A 24202-nucleotide genomic window follows, 5' to 3' on the forward strand; every position below is an offset into this window, starting at 1 on the left:
CTTACCATATCTTGTCCTCAATCAGCCTTACTGCATTTTTAAATTTTGGGCTGATCGAGTTGACACTTTCAAACAAATAAATGTGAAGCTACAAACTACCAAATTGAGCAGTATTGGATTCAAATGAAAGGTGTGCACCTCCTTTATCAACTTAAAGTGGTCTATAATGACAATGATGTTGGAGTTGCTCCAATAAAGCCTTGAAAATGGATAACTCAGTAATAAGTGTCTAAGATACCCATTTTCCAAAACCACTTATTTTTTTTTTCATGTGCTCACACTTCAAAGCTGCTCAGATGACTTTTATCAAGATTAAAAGGCCAGAAAACTTAACTTGGCCTCCAAGTTTTGCAAAAAACCATCTTTGAGTTTGTTAAAAATCACTATTGCAAAACCAGCCAAGGATAGAGTTTCTAATTGTTAAGATTTGTCCAAAACCATTCCATTTCGATCAGAGGGCTAATCATTGATGATTGATTATCAATTTTTAATTGAATCCTTCAAAATCCTACCTTGAAACACTATAAATGCCTTTAGAAAATCAAGGCAGGAGGAAGGAGAAAAGGAGAGGGAGAACTGAGGAAAAGATTGATAAAGGAACCCTAATTGTGAAGGTTTTAAGAGCCAAGCCCGAGGATTTCCTTAACTTTGAGAAAAAGTAACAAACTTGAAAAAGATTTAAAATATTCATTTAGCCTGGTAGATGATGTCCATGGGGCACATCTCTAGCATGTTCTTTCATGTTTTATGGTGTTTTTTTTTTAACATTTGTTGTATTATATAGCCTTTTGCTTTGTTTTTTTTTTTTTATTAATATACAAAATATTGTTTTTTTTCTTTGTTTAATCCTGCTTAAAGTTGTTCATTAATGTTACTGGATGTTTAGAAGATGCTTGAATGTTTAGATTAAATGAAACAAAGTGTTTTTATAATCTTCCATACATGGCATTAGGAATGTTGATGTTTTTTCTGGGTTGTTAATGCATGTTCTTGCCTTTTGGTTTTGATTTAGCCTTATGGAGTGTTAAAGTGTCAATTTTGAACCTCAGATTGTTAAACATGCTTGTTGTTTTAATTTAGCAGTTTGTGAAAGTAGAACTTCATGCATAATATTGATAATTTGATGTGATTTGTTAGTTTTTTTGGATTTAAATATGCTTAGTATTGGTAATGTGGTTTTTAAGGACAACAAATAACATGTTTTAGAAGCCTAAAAGGCTAGTTTTGTGTTTAACAATGTGTTGGGTTTTTCTGAGTTGTTGGGTAATGTTATTTGAGTTCTTGAAAAAACATTATTTTAACTCTATGATTTGGACTAATTTTGATCCATTTCTTTACACATGACACTTTGTATGACTTGATTAATTAATAATATAGGGTTAGTTTGCATCAATAACATTTTTTTAAGGGTTTTAATCTTATGATTTTGGTTTTGAATCGAAACCTATTTTGATGAAATCATGATTATTGGTTGATAATTGTCGATGTTTAATACTTGATTATTGTTCAGTGATTTATTTTCAACCTTTCTATGTTTTTGATTTCATAAAATCTGGTTTGGATTAATGTTCATGTTACTGGAATTTAGGTTAAAATGTTTTATGTGTTCTTCATTGTTTTTTGTGTTTGATTTGTTTATGGATTAAAAAATTTAAGTGTTTTTTTGTTTTTTTTAAGTTTGATTCGTTTAAAGTTTTGGTTTAGTTTGTGGGTCAAACCAGTGGTATTTTGTTCGGTTTATAATCAAACCAAAGGTTTCGTATAAACCTGGTTAGTTCAAAGTTGGGTCACATTTAGGTCAAATGGCTAAGGCCTTGTTTGGCTTGCAATGTTTTTGCTAAAGATTTTTCAGTTTAAGGATGGGTGTGACAAACACCCCCTTAGACCTATTTTGATAGTTTTGGTTTTTTTAAAAAAATAGGTTTTTGCCAAATGATAAAAAATATTTTGGCATTATTTAAAAAAAAATAAGGTTGAATTCAAAGGATAAAAAAAGCCTAAATAAAAGATAAAAAAATTTAAAATTTTTAAATAATAATAATAATAATAATAATAATAATAATAATAAAAGGTTTCTTTCTTGCATGTTACCAAAAATCCTAAAATTATTTGAGCATTATTTTAAAATCTAAAATATTTTGGCATGTTTTTTTTTTTTAAAATATTGCATGGATTTTACAACAAGTTTGTAAAATTTCAAAGGATTTTGGCCTATATTTCAAAAATATAAAAAAACTTATTTTTGGAAATACAATTATTCACTTTTAATATAAGGATTAAAAACATAAAAATGGTTAATATCCAAAATATTATTAAGGATAATAATTCATCATTACTCACGTTTAATATAAGGAAAAAAAAACCTGTATCGGGTTAATATCCAAAACATTATTGTGAGTAATACAACTCATTCATTTATAATATAAGGACAAAAAAAATCATAAGGAATTTTATCCGAAATATTATTTGTAATTATGCAATAGCTAAAATACCAATTTTTACCCTGAAAGAAACCTCAACGATAATTGAGGACATTTTACTATTTTAGACCAAGTTCTTGATCTTGAAAACTAGGGTTTGTTCATCGTAGCGAACCCACCATCGTACATTAATAGAGATAGAAACATTATCAGACCATAACAAATAAAAAGAAAAAAAACAATGCAGTCTATCTTAGATAGGGTGTACTAAGATACTAATATATTTTCTTTACACAATCAGTTCCTTACATGGAATCTTTAAAAGACTACTTATGATTCCTAATAATCATGATATTAGATATCGGCTTTTAAACCAACCAAAAATCATTTCATGATGCCATCCAAAAAATATCATCTCATCCCTGCGAGGAGAGCACGACCTACTCAATGGACATTGCTTATATATGAAGTATGTTTAACATGCACGTTTTGTTATTTATCTTTGGGATGCAAAAAAAAGTGGTATAGAGGATGGACAAGAATGCTTTTGATTTTTCCTTGTTCTTTTTTTTTTTCACAATAATTAATATTTTGACTACAAAACATCACGAGGTTTCTAATTTATACTTTAATTTTCAAACCTTTCTCCTTTATCATGTAATAATTTTTAATTATCAAATTGAGGATATGTGAACTCTGCCTTTGAACTATTCAATAATGGCATCCTATAAAACAGAAGCGCCAAATTGGGGATATTTTAGTGTTAAATACTTATGCTCCTATTTTAATATCTTATTTTGCTCAAAATGGCATCCTATAAAAATGGTAAAAGGCTAGGATTAACGTAGGGCGTGTTAAATTAATTATCTTTCATATAGTTTCATCTTCTATAACTTAGAAAGTGTTTGGGAACGCGGTTCAACCTGCGTTTCTAAAAAAATTTGATTTTTTTTTTTACTAAAATTTAATATGGTTTGTACGTTTTGGATCGTTTTGATGTGCTGATGTCAAAAATGATTTTTAAAAAATAAAAAAACATCATTGGCATGCATTTTGACACGAAAAGTTATTTGAAAAGCACCCGCAACCACACTGCCAAACAAGCTCTTATGGTAAATAATCACAACCATGATTAGTTTCATCTTCTATAACTTATGGTCTATGAAAGATTTTAATTTTGATTAACGTACAAATTAGAGTAAAAATGTTCTTATTACGGAATAAAAAGGAATTGTATGTATCTTTATGAGATTTTATATGTGAAATGAGAAGAGATTCAGAAGGACAATTGTGGGTCTAACAAAAGGTGTGGAATCATTTTAACACGGTTTCACATTATATGTGAGAAAGAGAGAGGATTTGAATTCAAAGTTGTAATTCCATTTCCACTCTTTTTCGTCCTTGAATGGCTTTTAAATTCTATCATGAGGATTTGATTGGATAATATTTTTTACTTCAAGTTGATGCTGCCTTTTGGTCTAACCGCGTTTTCCTTGTCATTCATGTGGAAATTAAGTTTCCTTTTTGTTTTTGTCTACTAATCAGTCATAAAGTGACTTAATTTGATGTGTACCTATTTGACTAACAAATAAATTTATCTTAATTCTTGTGTGTGAAAAATCAATTTTTGTAGTATTCTTCTGAGAGGAATCAATCCCATGTGTGTAAAAGAAGAAAAATACTTGTTTCAATTATTTCATGTTTCTCTTTAAAAAATATTATAGAAAAATTATTTAATAACTACTTTTAGGAGAAAAGTAACTCTCTCATGTTAGGATCTCATCTTAAGGATATCTAAATTACAGTATCTTAAACCTTATAATCAATTATAAAAATTAGTGTATAATGGACCAGATATTTTATAAAAAATCAATCATGGAAGTATCATGTGGTAAAAGTTGGAAAGGATACTACTTTTTTTTTTTCCCTAAAATTTCAATCACAGCACGTGGATGACTCGAGCTATTTAGGGAGCACGTGGATTGTCTGGCTATCAAATGTTACTTTCTGGGACATTATTTGAAAGGTCTCGCCGCCCTCAAGTGCTCTTAACACGAATCGGGTTTGATGCCCATGACTGTTTCTTTCTTTTTCTCTCTCTCACCCTCGAATTTTGTGTCAACCTCTTCCAAAAATCATACCAACACCTACAATTTATTTCCCATTCATACAAAGATTTTTTCCTTTTGACTACCATTTTTTTTATTTTGAATAAGCAATGAAATTACAAATATTTTTTAATTTTATCCCCTTTAATTTTTAATCTTTCAGATTTGATCCCTATTTTTTTATTTTTAATAAGCTATAAAATTGCAATTGTTTTCCAATTTCACCCCCCTTTCATATTTTTTTTATCTTTCAAATTTAGTTCTTCTTCTTTTGATTGCTATTTATTTTGTTTGAGATCATTTTTTTTAGGTTTTTGTTTTTTTACAATTTCATCCTCTACGGGTATTTTTCTTTCAAATTTGATCCTTATTTTTTTTTATCGCTATCTTTTTTTTTTCTTTAGCAATTTTTTTAAATAGATTTTTTTCACGACTTTGTTCTTCAAAATCAAGTTAGTTGGGAATTAAGCTTCTTAATTGAACTCGGTTCAAGAATTTCACGAGTTGTGAATTTTAGAGATTAAACCGGATTTAGGAGGTTTACCTCGGTTGGTTTGGTTTTTTTTCTTTAGGGTAGGAGCTAATGTTTTTTTTTAAAACCTTTTTTTAGATATTTACTTTATTATATTTTTCTATTTTTCTTATACAGGATTAGTCTCGGGTTCATGACCAAAGTCAATATTTTCTGTCTATTTATTTATTATCATTGTATTGTTTTAATCATATTATTTAAATTACAAATTGAAGCAATGATTATGGACTCAGATTTTTTTTCCTTAGCATTCTTTTTTTATGTTGAACATTTTTTGCTCGGCTCGCGGTGGAGCACAGGCTATAAGTCTAGTTTAAATTTACACAAACAAGGATTTTTTTTCTTTTAGAGCTTGTGACTCTTACTATTTACCTAGTTTAATACCTTTATAATAAATTATTTGTCATTTACTTGAATCCTATACTTAAACAAAAAGTTGTATAGCATATAAGTAGTAAATCAAAAGTGTCGCCCCAGACATCACAGCGACCTACCCTCTTTCCTAAAAAATAAGGAAAGGGTCTTAAAACAAAAGGAATCGGTATCTGGTTCTTAGAGGGGAAACATCTTAACTTGTGAAAAGAAGTTGTTACCTGGTATTATGGCCTAACTACTTAACATAGATTTTATGGTAAATAACATGTTATGCTAAAGAGCAGATGTTATCACCCCTAAAGCATCCTACGTAAGGTAAGCTACATTGTTAGTCTTGTCTTAAATTGCTAATGGTTTATTGTGTTATACTACCAATGATCTATTTATAAAATATTCCTAACTCTAGTATCAGAGAATATTGGACCGAGGATAATACTTCCAATTTTGACATTGATAAGTATTGTACGAAAAAGATCTAATATTCCCGACTTTGGCATCATTGCATAATAAGCTAAAAACAATACCATCAATTCTAGTATTAGTGAGTATTACATAGAAAATATTAATATTCATGACTCTGACGTCAATGAATATTGGACTAAAAATAATATTTTTAATTCTGGTATTGGTGAATATTACATAACAAAGATTTAATATTTCTAACTCTAGCGTAAATAGATAATAAAAATAATATCTCCAATTCTGACATCAATGAATATCAATAAAAATAAATATTTATGACTATAACATCAATGAATATTTTTAATTTTGAAAAATTTTATTTGTTGAAAATTTAAGAATGTGCTACTCCTCTTAATATCAGAAGTAATGACTCATTATGACTCCATTTACTCCAAAAGTTAAAAGTGAAAAGCAATTTATTTATTTAGAAAAAAAGGTTGGATTTCTTGAAAATTTGGTTATATCGATCAAATAGACTTTTCATTTAGGCCAAGTTCTAATGAGTTTATAAACTTGTTATCTATAAATTGTTTTTGTGAATATGCAAAAAACTTCATATATAAAATGTTAAAATATGCAAGAAGTATTTTTTTTTTCTTTTTGTGGAATAAAATGCTAAAAAAACAAATAAAGATCAAAACCCACATGAATGCAAAATACTTTTTTTATAGGATTTTGTCACAATGCATGAAATTTGAAACATATGTTTTTTTTTTAAAAAAAAAAACATATGATCATGTAAACGAAGATAACTACAACAAGAATAAAAACTAAGAAAACAATTTCATCCTAAGAAATAATAAATCTCATGTCATATATTGTTTATTCATGCATCATCCAAACAAACAATAAAATACACATGTATTGACTTTCTTACACATAATTAAGAAGGCATGCCAAATCAAAAACAAATCTCATCTCAAAAATTTAAATTTTATCTTTCCAAGTCAAGGTTACAAGTTAACTAAAAAACAAGTTTTGGTTTTCTTTTATGCATAAATTCATGAAATTTATTATGATTTTTTTTATTTTTAAGATTTTTTATGTTCTTAAGATGAAAAGGAAAATAAAACCCTAAAAATCTAAAATTTGAATTTTCCTTCATGCATTTTCTAAAGGAAACCAAACTAATATATAAGCACTTTTTATTATTTTATATGATGAAAACAACATAATGTCTAATTAAAAATTAACTAAGCCTAACAACATCATTTTTTTATGCATTTATAGTCAAAAGGGTTTTTTTACACACTTTTTTTCCACAAAATAATTAATAAAAAAAGGAGGGAAGAGGGGTTATGAAGTACCTTTAAGGTGGCCCTAGTTGAGTGAAGAGATATTGTGGTGGTTCGTGACGGCTGGCCGACGATGAGGAGTCGTTTTGGTCATTTTATATCTTTAGATTAGGGTTTGATTTTTATTTTTGGTTTGAGACTTTTTTTTTTATGATTCTTCCTTCATTTTCTTCCTCTCTCAACCCTTTATTACCTCTAAAGCTCACTAGTTTGAACCAAACTGGTTTGGCGACATGAAAACCTGGTTTTCTCTCCCTCAAGTTTAGATTTTTTGTGTTCTGGGTTGGTTTCTCCCTTGTTTAATTTTTTTTTAATTATCTTTCTTTTCCTTCTCTTATCATTACCTTCTGGACAAATTGTTAAAGCTCAGATCTCTCTTAACCTTTATCTCTCTCTCAAATTCAAAGTCTCTCTCTAGATCTTTTCTCTCCTTTTATCATGCACCTCTATTTAAAGGCAGCAAATTCGTTCATTAAACCTCTTGGGTCAATATTGGTCATCCACCATTATTAAACACTTTGTTCAATCATGCTCAAGTTAACCTCTTTAGCACTCGTTTTTTGTCGACACACGAGGACAATAGTTTTAGGATGAAAATGTAGTGCACATTTAGAGGAAGAGTATGGCATGACTCTTTCCTATTAATATTTCTATGAGAGAGATAATAAAGGATTGAAAGTCGGGCAAAAAAGCATGAAAAGAGGGGCATTTAATGCCATGCACACTAGGGGGAAGAAGACCCGTAGGCAAGCCAAAATGACATCATTTTGGCATATCTTTATTTCTTTTTCTTGTTTTGTTATGCGAAATAGCATCATTTTAGCCAAAACACATCTTTTCATTTAATCCTTTTTTCTTTTTAATTTGATCTTTGTACTTGTAATTGTTCTAATTTCTGTCAAATTCACTCTCAATAATGATTTTTCTTTCAATTCCATTCCTAATTGAACTCAAAGTTGTTCTTGTATATTAGTGTCTTTTACACTTTAGTCTTTGGCTTTTCAATTTATTCCAATTAAACCTTTAATTGAACTCAAATCAATCCCTTAATATTGACGCCTTTTACACTTTTATCTTTATCTCTTCAATTTATAAAATTTTGGTCAAATTGATCTTAAAAATAATTTTTTTTTCTTTACTTGAGTCCCTAATTGAACTCAAGTCAGTTCCTCAATATTGGCGCCTTCTACACATTCATCATTGGCTCTCTAATTTGTGCAATTTCAGTCAAATTGATCTTAAAAATAAACCATCTTTAATTAAGTACCTGATTGAACTCAAATCAATCTTTCAATATTGGTGCATTTTACACTTTCATCCTTGTCTCTTTAATTTGTGCAATTTTGGTTAAATTGACCTTAAAAATAAATTATCTAAAATTAAGTCCCGATTGAACTCAAATCAGTCCCTTAATATTGGTGCCTTTTATACATCCGTACTTGGCTCTCTAATTTGTGCAATTTTAGTCAAAATGATCTTAAAAATAAATTATCTTCAATTAAGTACCTGATTGAACTCAAATCAGTCCCTTAATATTGATTTCTTTTACCCGTTCATCGATCCTTGTCTATTCAATTTGTGCAATTTTGATCAAATTGACCTTAAAAATAAATTTTCTCTACAGTCAAGACCCTGATTGAACTCAAATAAGTCCCTCAATATTAGCGTCTTTTACACTTTCATCATTGGCTCTTCAATTTGTGCAATTTCGATCAATTCAACCTTAAAAATCAAATTTCTCTTCAATTAAGTCTCTAAATGAATTAACTGAAATCCCAAACTTTTATATATCTTATATTTTGGTCATTGGCTTGTAAAATTAGCCAATATTGCCTTTAATTCCAGTTTTTCTCCTCAATTAAACCCTCAATTGATTTAATCGGGCTTCTGAACTCTTATATCTTTTCTATTTTGACCTTTGATCTTCCAATTTATGTAATTGTAACCGATTTCAACCTTGTTTTATTTTCTTCAATAATACCCCTAAATTGCATGTTTGTGGACAGAAAAGAATCTTAATTTTTTTAAATGAATTGTTTTTGGATTTTCCTAAAAGGAAAAAACTTTTGAAAATTAGGGAAATTCCAGGGTCCCAAACTTAGATTAAGACAAAAAAAAATACACAATCTTATGATTGTGCATAAATGTGAAAACAAATTGAGTTGCATATATTTTTCTTACTCTATATTTCATGGAACTTCGAACATATGTGCATATTATTTGATTTATATGTATAATAAACGTTTAAGGCATCAAGCAATAAGAATAAGTCCCATGATCTTTTCTTCTTTTCTATGCAAAAAAGATCAATTATCACATGAACGTCCATTGCTACTATATATTGTTTTTATAATTCATACGGCCTTGTGCTTATCTGGGAATCCAATTATTTTTTCAAATTACGCACGGTTGGACCCTAGTCATTGTTACTAGTAGTATACGGTTTTAACTTGCACGACAAAGCAATCTTTAGAGGCAAGTGATTTTGAGAGGAACATAAGCATTAATTAAGACACTTAAATTACAGTTCAAACTGCCAATGGTTTGTCCTAGTATACACGAAGCTTTCCTCAGAAGTAGTGTAAGAGTTGACGTGCATTAAAATCCATAGAATTGATCAAGCAAGCTTCTTATTTTTTTTCTTTTTCAATTTTCATGGAATCTTTCTCAATTGGTTATTAACACAAGTCCTTGTCGAGTTGTTAAATAAGAAATCATTGATTTAAAAGGCAAACAGATTATATATCATGACCCTTGTAGTTTGATAGATTCATGTTTTAGAGGTTAGTTGATTTTAAAAATTTGAAGGAAAGTGATGAGTGAGTTCTTCTTTTAGCACGTACATGACATAATTACATTAAAAAAACCCAGTCGTAATTATTTTCTTAGCGTTTAATTGTTCAATAAAACGGTTGTGAGATTAATGAAGTGTTGCCACCTCTGCCTGCTTAATTCCTTGACGAAGTCCACATGATCCTATATATGATAGCAAAACGTCCATCTTCCCCATGCAAGCTTGCTTAGTCTCGACTTGGCGTGCACCATGGCGCCCCGCAAAAAGGAAATAGTAAAATAAAACTTAGTCTCACACCATTTGGGAGAGTCGTATGGTTACACATTTGCATAAACTTTGGCAAAACATATTCATTCAACCAAGAAAAAATGGCGAAACGTATTTTATATTGTTTAAATAAAAGATTATGAGAAGTAAGATGCATGGAACAAATTATTATAAAGATTAATATACTGATATTAAAAATAATTTTTTAACAGTTTTATAATCGATTACAAGATTAAGAGATTTTAATATAACGGAGCGACTTAGACTTATTCGTATTTATAGTTGGAAAGTGTATTAATATTTTGATATTAAAAATAAATTTAAAAAATATATAAAAAATTATTGCAAGTATAAAATACAATTTAAAAAATAATTGAATACCAAACGAATCTATTAATTGTCTTTCGATTAACAAAAGCTAATCCCTCCACCTCGTGTGATTTGCGCGTACTTTGTTAACCCAATTGCGGGGTCAATTTGTATAGTTGATAGCGATTGCATTACCAAGTATTCAATAATGCATTTTTTTAGTCAAAGTCAAATATTGTGACAAAGAAGAATTTAGTTAAATAATTTGTTCACTGAGAAATATTTTAATTCAAGTAACCTTCATCGAAGCTTGATAAATTTCGATACTGTAATATATTAACTTTAATTCTAAAAAAATAGCATTTAAGTCTTCCAAATACGATCGTTTATTTTAAATGAATTTATTTTTTTGTGATATATACATAACATGACATTTTAAAGGAATAAGAGCTCATTGTTGGAAAAATTAATTAGAAGCTATTAATAGAAAAATATAATAAAGTAGGATAAATAAAATTATATCAATAGAAAAATAGATCATAGATGTATTTCTTCTAAAAGTATTTCTTGATGCTTTAACCGACTATATGCAAATATGTACTCGGAATGCATAAATATATGTGAATACTCTTGAAAGTGAATTGTATTTGAAATCTTTTAAGAACAAAACACTAAATTTTTAAGAGAAAATATTTTTATTATTTATCTTCTCTCATATAAATGTTCAAGAATGTTTATGCTTATATAAAATGACAATAAATAATAAATTAATTATTGAACTATAATTAATTTTTTAAAGAAACTTATAAGAGTTAGTAACAACTATGCAATGGCTGGTAATGATTTTAGTAAGTACAAATAATAGTGAAAATTTATTTAATATCACAATAACTAAATGTATTACTATTAATATAATTGTTCTTCCATTTAATAAACAAATAGAATATTAAAAGATAATCATCACAATATCTAACATGGAAGAAATAAATAATCCTAATCAACAAAATCCCAATCAACATGACACTAGTTAAGTGTGAGAGAAATCACATCTCACTACTTCTATTTCAATAAACTCAAAAAGACTAATAACTGTTAGAGAATAATATAAATCATATATTGGGACCTCATCTAATAACTTAAGCTTTTAGGTTGAGATAGTTCTTTGACATGGTATCAAAGCATTGATGACCAAGTAGTCATAAGTTCAAATCTCACCGCCTCCATTTATTTTGATAAAAATCAAGCACAAGGTAATGTGGGCTTGTGCAAGTTTCAAGGTTAAAAAAGTTTTACTTGAGGGGGCTATTAGAGAATAATATAAAACATATCTTGAGACCTCACCTAATAACTTAAACTTTTAGGTTGAGATGGTTCTTTGACAATAACGATCATATAATAGCTAGTAATTGTTATATGAGTATTAATAGTAATTAAACGTATGTATCACCATAATTTATTGTTTTAATATTATTGTAACTGTTCATCCATTTAATATAAAAAATAATTCATTTAAAACAAATTAAAAATAAAATACTATTTCTTATGATTAAAACATTATTTTTTTCGTACCTAATGATTGTTTATGCTTATATATTGAAAAAATAAATAACAAATTATTTATTAAATTATAATTTGTTTTTTTTTATTAAACTCACAATGGCCTGTAACGACTATAATAGTTGTTGTTACCTATTATACGACCCCACATGAACAAAAAAAAATGAAAAAAAAGAAAGAAAAGAGAAAATACAAAAAATTGAAATAATATTGGAAGAAAATCATAAAAATATATTAGTAAGAAGAATATACTAGAACACTGAGAAAATTGGTGAAGACTGGTTGAAGAAGATTAAAATATACAAGATTGGAAAATTTGATTTCAATTGATGAAGACTCTATGGACAAAGAAAAATTCAATTTGAGGGAAATTAAAAATTCGATGTTCAAGGACTCAATTGGAATTTTTCAAGGTTTAATTGAATTTATTGAGGGGCTAATTGCAAGAAAAAAAATTTATTTTTGAAGTCAATTTAGGCTTTAAGTTGAAGAAATTAAAGTCTAATCGAACTGTGATTTTTAAGAGATAATTTGGTCAAATCAGATGCTTAATTGTATAAATATTGAAGTTTTACGGGCAATTAGGGACTTGATGGAAGAAATTTAAAACCAAGGATCAAACTGAAAAATGCATATGAATGTAGGAGCTAAAATTGACCAAATCAGGGGATGAATTGAAGAAATTAAAAGTTTGTTGGTTAATTAAGGGTCGAAATGCACAAATTCATAACCAATGACCAAAATAAAAATAGTAGTCAACTTTGGAGTTGACAATTGAGTTTGGCAAGGGTCAATTTGTGTGAAATTAAAAGTTGAGAGGCGATTATGGTGCAATTAGATGAAATTGAAAGAATAGAGACTCAATTAAAATTTGTCAATCTCAAACTAAAACCCTAAATGACATGTCATTCAGACTTAATAAAGAGAATGTGATTGACACATTGTTCATCACCTAGGCATCCATGTTTCGACATTTTTGATTGATTGAGTTGGCAATATTAAATGAATGAATATGAAGCTACTGAACTTCAAATTGAGCAAGGTTAACTCCAAATAAAGATGTGCATCCTCTCTACCATCTTTTGGTGGTATCAGGTGATGATGATGTCATAGTTGCTCCAACAAAGCCTTAAAAGTGGGTAACTCAGTCAGCCCTAACAATGAAATCATTGTGCAAAAACCAATTTGCTTTCGTGTGTTCACACATAGAGGCTCCTTAATGGGTTCTTATCAAGGGTTTACAACACTTTCCTAAATATTAAAAGGTCAAAAATGGATTCAACACCTCCCCAAACCCTATAAATATCACCGTTAAGATAAAAAAAAAAAAAAGGCTGAAACAAATGGGAGAAAAAAAAAAGAGAAATAACAATAAAAAACATATGTGTAGAGGTCCAAAAGCCTAAACAAAGGTTTTCTTAAGCTTTGCAAGTTTGTGAAAGACACAATTTTCCAAAAAAAAGCCAAGAGAGAGTAGTTGTTCTAGGTATACCTTGTTGATCCAAAAGTAGGTCCTTTATGGCCTACTTTTGTTGTTTTTATATTTGTTTTGTTTTATATCTATGTTTATAAGCATGAAAAAGAGATTTGAAATGCTTAATAAGTGATGTTGCATTCACCTCATTGTTGCTGTGTTTTTTTATTTAATGATGTTCTTTCGAAGTCCTTTTATATTTTTGATATATTAAAATTGCTGTTTAAACTTGTTTTTTATATATATAATGTTGTTTTAGTTTTTGTTTAGCTTAAGCTATGCATGTTAAAGAAAATGTTTTTATCTTAGGTTTGTTAGGTTTGTTCATACACAAAATAGGTTTAGAAAACCAGTTTTGAATCCATGTTGCATGAACATATAGGATGTTTTAAGTTGATAATTTTTGAATTGGTACCTCATGCTTGATTTTGATGTTTTGATTATTTTTTGTTAGTTTTTTAGATTTAAACATGTTTTTGTATGGTATCGTGACTTGTTGGAATAAAAAAATACATGTTTCAGAAGCAAAAAATGTTCATTTCTAGGGTTTGGCAGTGATTGGGCATGTCTTGGTTTTTCCTGGGTTTATGGGCAATGTTCTTCGTGTTCTTAGAAAGAACATTGCCTTAGCCCCTTGATTTAGAATATTTTTTTATCAATTTCTTTGCCGAAAACTCTTCCTTTAAGCATGATTAATTAATAATTTAGTGTTTATTTTCATCATTAACATGATTTTAATTGTTTTAATCCTAGGGTTTGGGTTTAGAATCTAAACATATTATGACAAAATCGTGATATTTAAGAGATAATCGAAATGAATGGATGCTAAATTTTTTATTCTTGCGTGATTTTCAACAGTATGTGCATTTGTTCTGATCAAATCTGGTCTTTTTTGGAATCCATGTTGCTGGGTTCATGTTCGGTGTTCTTAATATTATAGGTGTTATTTATTTTTTTGTGTATTCGATCCATTTTGTTTAAGAATATTTGAAGTTCGATGTTTTTTAGGTGTTTAATCTTTTTTTTTTGCTTTACTTTTATTTATGGGTTGTTTTAGGGTCAAATCAGGATTCTTGGTTTAGTTTATGGTCGAATTAAAAATTTTGTGTCAACCCGGTCAGGTCGAGCCAGTCGAATTGGGTCTAAGGTTTAAGACACTGTTTGGTTAAAGGTTTTTTTTTTTTTTTTAAGGGTGTGTTTGACAAACACCTCTTAGGCCTATTTTTGATAGTTTTATTATAAAGAAAAATGAGTTTTTACCAAATAAAGTCTAAATAAATAAATATATTTTTTATTGCAAATGGCTAAAAATCCTAAAATTATTAAAGCATTTAAAAAAACAATCTAAAATACTTTGGGATGTTTTTAAAAAATATATTTCATAGATTTTACAACAATTTAAAAAAAAAAGTTGCATGTCAACATAATATATGCCAGGTGTGTATAACATGAAAAAAAAAAAAAAGCATCATCAACGGAACGTGTTAACCGTAGGAAACATCACTTCTGAGTATAATTGTTTCACTATTATTGTATAAATTAACATCATTAGCTGCGTGTCCGTACTAGGTAATGTTTGAAGTTGATATAGTAATTGTTTTTAAAAATATTATTTTATATGAAAATATATTAAAGTAATATCTTTTTTATTTTTAATACCTATATTTCAAAATAATTTAAAAAAAAACATGACATAACCGCGTAAACAAACATACACTAAGTGTTTAGAGCAACTAACTTTTATTTTGTTTATTAAATGTTTTTCATTTTAAAAAATATTAAATTAATTTTTTAAGGTATTTTTAATGTCAAAAATATAAAAAAATATTTTAATATATTTTCAATTCAAAAATATTTTTTTAAAAAAAAAACTATATACCATATTACTAAATACACTAAAAAACGATTATAGCAAAGAGGATAGGACAAGCAAATTAACCAAAATATAAACAAAGGATTTTTTATTTTGTTTTGTAAAATTCTTTAATATAAATAAAGGCAAAATGAAGCCCCAAGGACCACAATATACAAGACGAAAAAGGATGACAATCCCAAGTACACAAGTGGGAAAAAGAATGACAACCCAATATATTTCTTTCATAAATAAAAGTTCAATAATGATTATTATTATTTTTACTAAAATATTTAAAAATAATAAAAAATAAACCTAACTCAAAGACGGGGTTTTGCTGGTTTCTTGAATTATTTATTTTCTGTCACAACTAATGACCAAATTACAAACAAGCCCCACATGATTTTTCTTTTTCTTTTTCTTTTTCCGAATGATCACATGAGCCCATATGTCCAATAATCTTGATCCAAAACCGTTCTTGGGCACTGATTGAGAAAAGGATCAAACATGGTTGCTTGCTTCCTGCCACTGTCCACATCACTGATTAGCAAATCCCAACTACTCAAGTCATCATCCCACAAGCCAATGTCGACATTGTTGAGAGGCCACTCAAAATCTGGCAATAGCAACTCATCAAGGATATTGTTTGAACCATACGAAGAAGATGATGATGATGATGATGCTGATGTTAATGAAGAGGTTGAGGTTGATGAAGGAGAAGGTCCACCAGGGACTAACATTTCATGGGGTTCAATTAGTGGAACTTCATCTGTGCAAAAACCATTCATTCGCTCCATTGTGTCATATGTGCTACCAATGTTATTCTCTTCATCTTGAGTTCTAGCTGATTGTAATGATGTCTCAGGTTCATTATTTTGGCCCAGTTCAGATATGTCATTGGTGGAGCTAGACTGTCGTCCAGCTTGCTGCTCTAGTTCCTGTATACTATTCTGCACTTGAACTTCTTGCTGTGGTGGTGGTGGTGGAGGAGGTGTTTCAATAGCAGAGAGTGGCTTGTGAGTGAGAGGATCAATTCCCATCTTCCTTAGCTTCTTCTTGATATGAGTATTCCAATGGTTCTTGATTTCATTATCAGTTCTTCCTGGTAGATGTGATGCAATCTTAGACCATCTGTTAAGCAGCAAAAAAACAAGTATTAGACTTGATCAAAACGATTAAATGAAGTTAGATCTACACAATTAAGAACAAAAGGTTCAGAAAAGGTAAAGTGTGGAAAAATAGTAGTAGTAAGCTCTATGATGATGATTAGGGACCACTTCAAAGCATAGTGATTTCTTATGGCCACCAAACACCAACTGTTAATGGTCCATTTCAAAGAAGTAAGCGCGTAGCTTGAGTAATAATTACATAAGAACATCATGCTTCTTGAAATTTAGACCAATTTTTATAAAAAGTAGTGAAGTGAATAGTACTCGTGGCTGACAAAATCCCCATTAACAGCCTGCATATATAGTCTGACAATTCCATGGATGCAAGTACTGCACTGAATAATGAAATGGAACAGAGTCCAAAATCTTGACAGTTTTGCAGTCCAAGAAGATCACTGCAGTTGAATATTAATCCTGGCTTATGGGAATATTATTATTCGAAGTAAATAATGGGAAAATCTTCTTAGCTTGGAGTTGGTCCAAAGCTTTCATGGAAAGTATTGTTATTAGACAAACTTTACCAGAAAAAAAGTAATTAAAAAAGCCTAATGCTGAAGAATGATCAAATTTAGCTTGAGCAGGAGATCAGATCATGCTGAGGGAAAGAGGGATTGTAACTGAAGAGTTGCTGAAGACTGAAAGAGATAGACAACCTGTTGCCAAGTTGAGCATGAAGATCAATGACCATTTTCTCTTCATATTCTGATAAAAGACCTCTCTTCAAATCTGGCCTGAGATAGTTTGTCCATCTCAGCCTGCAACTCTTCCCACACCTTAACAATCCTGCAATGACAACAACCATATAGCGATGGTAAGTTAACGAAAAATATTTTTAACCGATCATTTTCCTTTCATTAAGGATAAAAAGCCATCAAGATACAAGTCTTTCAAAACTCAAGAAACCACGGCAGCCACTCTCCCTTCCTCTACCAAGAGAAAAGAAGAGAGAGCAGCAAGAACTAAAGATATTCAAGTATAGGAATGATGGGGAGAGACCTGCAAGCTTAGGAACAGCTCTCCAGCAACATTGGCCATTAGCGAGGATGAAGTTAATGAGTTTCTTATCCTCATCAGAGGTCCAAGGGCCTTTCTTCAATCCAACTTTGTCACAACACGGTTGCCTTCCCATCTTTCACAAGATCACAAACACCAAAATGTAGAAAACTAATTTAAGATCTCAAAGACAGAAAGAAAAGCTGATAATGAGAGACTCTTCTTCCTCTTTGAAAGACAAGCAAATAGCAAGGCTAAACTATCATGGACACTACCTACTTATTTATATACAACTCAACCTCCCCTACCCCAGATGGACTTCGGCTACATGGATTATTTTATTTTATTTTGACTTTAGAGGTTTTTTTTTTTTTTTTCAATTAATTAATGTTGTGCTACATTTTTTTTTTCTTTGGGTAGGATAGTGTACTCGAGTTAATGTTCAAGACAACACGTACGACACGTGCGATTGTCTTAGTCAGAAAGCTCTGCCTCATCAAACCTTTCTTTGCTTGAGCTTGAAGCGTTAGCAGGAGAAAAACTTGCTACTCCATCCCACTCTCACACCTCCATGCCAAAAAGTAAATAGTGAGAAAAATCAACAAACAGTAATCCCTACAGCATGTTATGAAAAACAGCTCAAATTTGATTTTAAATTAAATTATATGGAAATTGATATAGTCAACCTATGACCGAATAAAAAATTAGTTTGAATTTTTTAAATTTTTTTATAAAATAGTGTTATTTTAACTTTTTTATCTTGAAACAATATTATTTTAGATTAACTCGAATTAACTTGGGTTAACATACTTAACTCGTGATCTAGATCTTGGACCAAACTAAGATTAATAACTTTGTTTAAAATAACCACATTCATTCATCACATGTTAATATTTTTTATTTGATTGGGTATGTTAAGTTTGATATTTTTTTAAAAGCTTCTTTTGTAGCTTTCTATCTTTTTTTTGTTTTCAAATGCTTTTTTCTTTTGCCAATAGGTTTTTTTTAACACTATCGCCTGCCTAATCTATGTCAAATAATTTTTTTTATTTTCTTATAATTGAATAGACAGTTTGTACCTGAAATATCTTTGATTAACATACTATAAACCCTAATCTTTGTAATGCATTCTATACTCTAAACATCAGATTGAAAAGTAGGTTTTTTATTTTATTTACAAGAAGGTATATTGAATCTAAGATCTTATGAATATGATGAGATTCCGAATTTTTCCACCTAATTATTTGTTTATATAGTCTCCTAATTGATAACCTGAGTTTAATATTCTTTTTTATACATAAAAATTAATTAGCTAAGTTCATTATTCATTACATATGATAAATATGAATAAACTATAGTTATTATAATCACCATTCTACAATTTGCTTGATAATTACCTTTTGTTTCTTTTAAAGCAACGCAATCCAATTTATATCAAAAGGACATTACATATTAGGCTGGAATAATTATAAAAACATTATGTTTTTAAAAAAGAATATGATGTTTTCAATCTTGTATAATGGTCCCAACAATTTTATGTCTAAAGCAAATCTTAATCTGATCCTAGTTTTGCTCCTTGCTGGACGGGAAAATGGCCCCATTTTTCTCATTGAAAAGATTATGATCTATTGAAGAAAAAAGCGTTGGACTCACACAGGTTTCTATCTAATATACAGTCAGATCGATTTGGTGCCTTCTTGGTGTTCAACAACTTTAATTATGTTTTTTTTTTCATCTTTTTATTTGCATGACTATAGTTTTTGTTTTCCGGTTCAGACCATTCATAGATATCTTGATTGAGAATTGATTTATAGTTTGATTAAATTAGTTTAGTAGTGGACTAGATCTCCCAGTGTCAGATAAACATCCTGATATTGAGTTCACGCTCTATTTGCAAAAATTATTTTGGATTTTTTGTTTAACAAATGATTGGAAATAAAGGAACTCAGATTGAGCTAGGGTTAAAAAGGAAACCCTTCTCTGTAACAAAGAGGAGATAGGCACAAGAATCAAGGAAGAAGAGAGAGAAAAAAAGAAAATAGAGGAAACAAAAATAGATCCCTAGAGACATTCTAAAGATTCATTGAATACACACATTACCTCTATAAAAAGCACATTCAATCACAATGCCAATGATATCAAGAAGTTGGCCTAATAAGATGGGGAAGAGCCCTCACACATCGCTCAATTGTGGTAATTCCTCTCATATGCTGGCATGTTTAAATTGAACAAGAGGAAAGAGAAGGGTCTTTTTATTTTATAATACATGAAAAGATTTTATTAATATTGCTAGTGCCATAAAAACAGTGGCCAAACTAGCAAGAGAAAAAGGAACACAAAGGTTTCATACAAAAAAAGAAAAGGGAGACATAAAAGAAAAACAAACATAAAATGAGCTATATACTAGAAAACATATCAATGAACAAAACTAAAATGCCTTACTGATTTGACTGAAGAAGGACCCAATCTGAGCTTCTAAGCAAGTCCATTCCTGTGCAATGATAGTTTCCTTTAATTGTTTCAGATCAAAGAGTTAGGCGGTGAAGAACCAACTCAAAGACAATATCCTAATAAGTAGAATCTTCCAATAGCACCATCATGATTCTAGTAACCAAATACCTTATAATATACCAAAGGTCAAACTAAAAAGAGCTTTACAATCGAATATTCCTTTAACCAAATATTTCCACTCAAGTAGCAAGTATATAATAGTATTCGACATCCACCACTAAAAATTCATCCATTTCATATATCCAACACTATAGAGAACGTTGTTGTTATTGTGTAGCAATCCAATCCTCAATCTCCCTAGCCATGTTGCGCTGGATATCTGTTATGAATACCTCCAATGATTAAGAAACACTAAACCCTAGTTTCTCTCCATCTTGCAGCATCTTATGAACTTTTTTGGTTATGTTCAAGCTATTTGTTTTCTGAGGTGATTCATGCTTAAGGAGTGTTTATTCCCATACATTATACATGATTCCAATGAGCCTAAAGAGTGTTCCTCTTGTTCCTTTATTGTTTATTTGATACTATTATTGGCAATTAAAAGCTTAATCTTTGTTGTTTTTTCCATTATCATACTTCCCAGTGTAATAGATCTCGGTGGGATACTGTGATGCTCATAATTCTTGTCTTCTACAAAATAACATTCATTGAAGCAATACTCTAGTTGGGCTTGTAGTGATATCCTTTGAAGGAGAGTTCCTAGTATCTAATTTTTAGGCTATTATATTAGGAAATAACATATTGTCAGTTAAACCATCCTCCACCTCTTTACTAATTTGACTTCAGTATACCCTTCCCAATATATGGTTAATTATATATATCGTGTCTCACTGCCTCATTGCTTTTCACAAGGCTAACATGTATCTACTATCTATCTAAACTAAATAATGAAGTTGTTGAATCACCAACCTTTATTTCCAAAAATAAAAAAGATATATTTATATTAGTATCTGGAGATAAAGTGGTTCATTGCTAGCCTTGCAATACATTGGTGATAAATGATACTCATATCATCCAATCATGATTTCTTTCTAACTAAAGGTTTAACTTTATCAACCTTATCGTTTTTGTTGTTATGAGGTGACATAACATAATCTTCATCCTTAAATTCTAATTTAAGTGTGTAATATATGGAGAGTTGAATTGATGAGAGTTTCAGATTGAAAGGTGGTGTAATCTCTGCAACTATTATCTGAAACTACCCCTCATCTAAAATCATATTAACATTGTCATGTAAGGAGTATATAGATGATGTAAAAAGTAAGACACGTGCTCTAGAGATGTAATTGCCATCAGCACTACTTAAATCATAGCAAATAACCTTTTTCTTATGTTGTTAGGATATTAAAAATATAGCCACCTTTCTCCTGACACTTTTTTTATTTTCTGTCAACAGTAAAAAGAGAATCATAGCCACCTTTTCTTTGCTTGCAGCTGGTCGTCCCTCTTGTGGAATAAAATTAAGTCCTGGCTTCACATTACTAGACGTATGTCAACTCTAAGGAGTGTTGCTAGAGGGCTTCATACAACTGGGAAGAGCCTTGAGTCTAGAATGAAAAAAGTCTTTCTTAGTCTCACTGTCTACTTGATATGGGAGGAGAGAAATAAGCGGCTTTTTGATGAAAGTAGTCATTCGACTGATGTGGTGCTTCGTAAATTCCAAGTTTTATTTTATATGGTGTTTCACTTTCATGACCCGAACCACTCCCTTATACATGTGGGGTAATGTTGAATCCTGATACTTTTTGTCGGGCTGCTATTAATCTGCTGCAGATATGAGGTAGGCCTACCCTTCTTGCATTACCTTGTATTGTCATGGCAGCTGCTGCCTGGTGGATTATGCTTCACAATTGTGATTTGGCCACTTATTATTCCTTGCTTTGAGATGCTTATTTGCCTGGTTCCAGCTTCTTCTTATGTAATTAGGCTTCCCAATGCTATGATTGATTTGTTGGTTGCTCTATGGTCTTGATTTTATGGTTAGTTGTTTGCTGTTGTTTGATGTTATTCTTTGGCTTGTGATGTTGGTTGGGTTAATTTTGACACTTGCAAACCTTGTTAGGTTTCTTTTTTAACCATTGCTACTCACTTGTTTTGAGCCTTGCATGGCTAGTCTTTTATGGGAGCATGTTTCCTTTTTTGTTATTATGATGGGAGTCTGTTCCCTGTTCTACTCTTGTATATCTTGTACATGCTTATGAACTTGCTGGTTAACCAGCATGGTTACTTTTGATCTTAATACATACCTACATTCTGATAAAAAAAAAAGATATTAAAAATATACTTTTTATTTCATGCTGCCAAAGGTAACCCTAAAACATTAACCTATGTAAATCTATCAATGACCTTGTTTGCTTATATTTATGGCTTGATTTCAACAACAAAGAAATCCACATTCAAAGACATCTGAATCAAGTGCTTTAATCATGGAATCATGAGTGTTAAACATTAAAGTTGCTTGAGTAGCTCTAATAATCAAAATCCAACTAAACCCAATCCAATTTTGTCTTAAAGGTAGCATAGTCAACATTAAAGGAGATAACATACACAAGGCTTCTTTGTAATCATTCAACATCTTCGTCATTAGTTCCATACACTACAATTCATGTCTCTATAGTTTTCCCACAATCTTGTCTTCTGACAACATCTGTATAAGTCCTATTATCCCTAAAATGCATCAAGGTTTGTTTTGTTTTAGGTTACCATCTTTGATGACCCTTCACCAATGCAAGCCTTGGAATGTTATGATTAGGTTTGATGAATGGTCTAGTGCGTGCAATGCACGCAAAAGACCCTTGTCTTCCCTCTATGTTCAATTGAGTCTCTGAATTTATACTAACTTTTTAATTGAGTCTCAATTTTCATTCTACCTAAAGCCCAAACTATTTTCTTTCAATTTAGTCCATGTTTGTTTTTCCAATAGGTTGAGTTGTGTTGAGATTGAGGGGGGGAGGGGTGGGGTTGTTTTGTTGCAAATAAATTTTATAAAAAGGAAGTAGAAATAGGGGGGAGGGAGAGGAGGGTTGAGCGTCAGGTCATTTATTGAATATTACCGATAGATTTACTGATGGAATTATTTTGACGATGATTTCTTTGGTCATTATATCGGTATCAGTGTCACGTCATTATATAGTTTGTCTGTTTGAATCTCATTTTAATTCCATTGGTAACTGCATCAATAAAAAGTTACATGTCATCTCACTGTTTGGTCTTTTTTATTCCTTTTATTGTGACTGCGATTCCCTCGGTATATACCGATGATATATTTTCATCAATGTTTACCGATGGAGTTAGCGATGGAAAAATTTGATCGGTAAATATCACCGCAAAATACCAACGGGAAAAATCCGTTGATGTTTCCATTTGTATTCGTTAATTTTATAGTAGTGTCTAATAATTATTCAATTTAGTCTTGAATCTTGTCCAACCAAAGCCAACTAAGGCCCTTCACGAGAGAGATGAAGGTGAATGGAAAATAAAGAGATAGTTGGTTAACCGAGTTAGCGCATTGTATTTGTGCGCATAACCCGGATCGTAAATTTAGCAGTTAGCCTGGGTTAATCGAGGTCGGTCTAATATGTGGCTAGCTTAATATTACAAAAAAAAAAAAAAAAAAGAGGTCTCCCTGAAATTGAAATTGATTGGCTTTAGTAGTAATTGGATAAGGAATCGCTTAATACACACACATTACCCACATGCTTCTCGGTTACACAATCTCAGTTTTTTTTAAAGCTGTAACAAGCACTAGCAATGCTCGCATAATTTATTTTTTTGCATTGCGTAAAAAACTTATCCGACCTATAGTGGAACATGGCCTATTAAATACCCTAAAACAATACACTTTCAAGAAAAACCTTAAAACAATGCATTGATGAATACATATTGATAGACATGTATTTGAGCTCCAGGACATCAGATAACCTTCATGAATATCTCCTCACATAATAATTCCCATGAAGATTGTCATGGAATTAAGATATACGTGGTTTCTGAAAGTAGCAGTCGTAGAACTTGCGTTTCAAAACCTTCTCTCTCGTACCTTATGAGTTAAGTACGTTTGGTGCATAAAGTCTCATATCTCCTA

The 24202-nt window shown here is 30.3% G+C and overlaps 1 protein-coding gene across 1 annotated transcript; it reads right to left on the reverse strand.

Annotated features, from left to right (window-relative positions):
* Nucleotides 1-15662: 15662 nt before the first annotated feature.
* LOC7493562 (transcription factor MYB20) lies at nucleotides 15663-18006 on the reverse strand. Its single transcript, XM_002305179.4, has 3 exons — nucleotides 17611-18006; nucleotides 17268-17397; nucleotides 15663-16576 (listed from the first exon to the last, which is right to left on the reverse strand). The coding sequence occupies exons 1-3, from the start codon at nucleotides 17741-17743 to the stop codon at nucleotides 15880-15882; spliced, it is 960 nt and encodes a 319-aa protein (XP_002305215.1). The 5' UTR covers nucleotides 17744-18006; the 3' UTR covers nucleotides 15663-15879.
* Nucleotides 18007-24202: the final 6196 nt, after the last annotated feature.

The sequence above is a fragment of the Populus trichocarpa genome, chromosome 4 (assembly GCF_000002775.5).
Source record: "Populus trichocarpa isolate Nisqually-1 chromosome 4, P.trichocarpa_v4.1, whole genome shotgun sequence".
In the NCBI taxonomy this organism is placed as follows: domain Eukaryota; kingdom Viridiplantae; phylum Streptophyta; class Magnoliopsida; order Malpighiales; family Salicaceae; genus Populus; species Populus trichocarpa.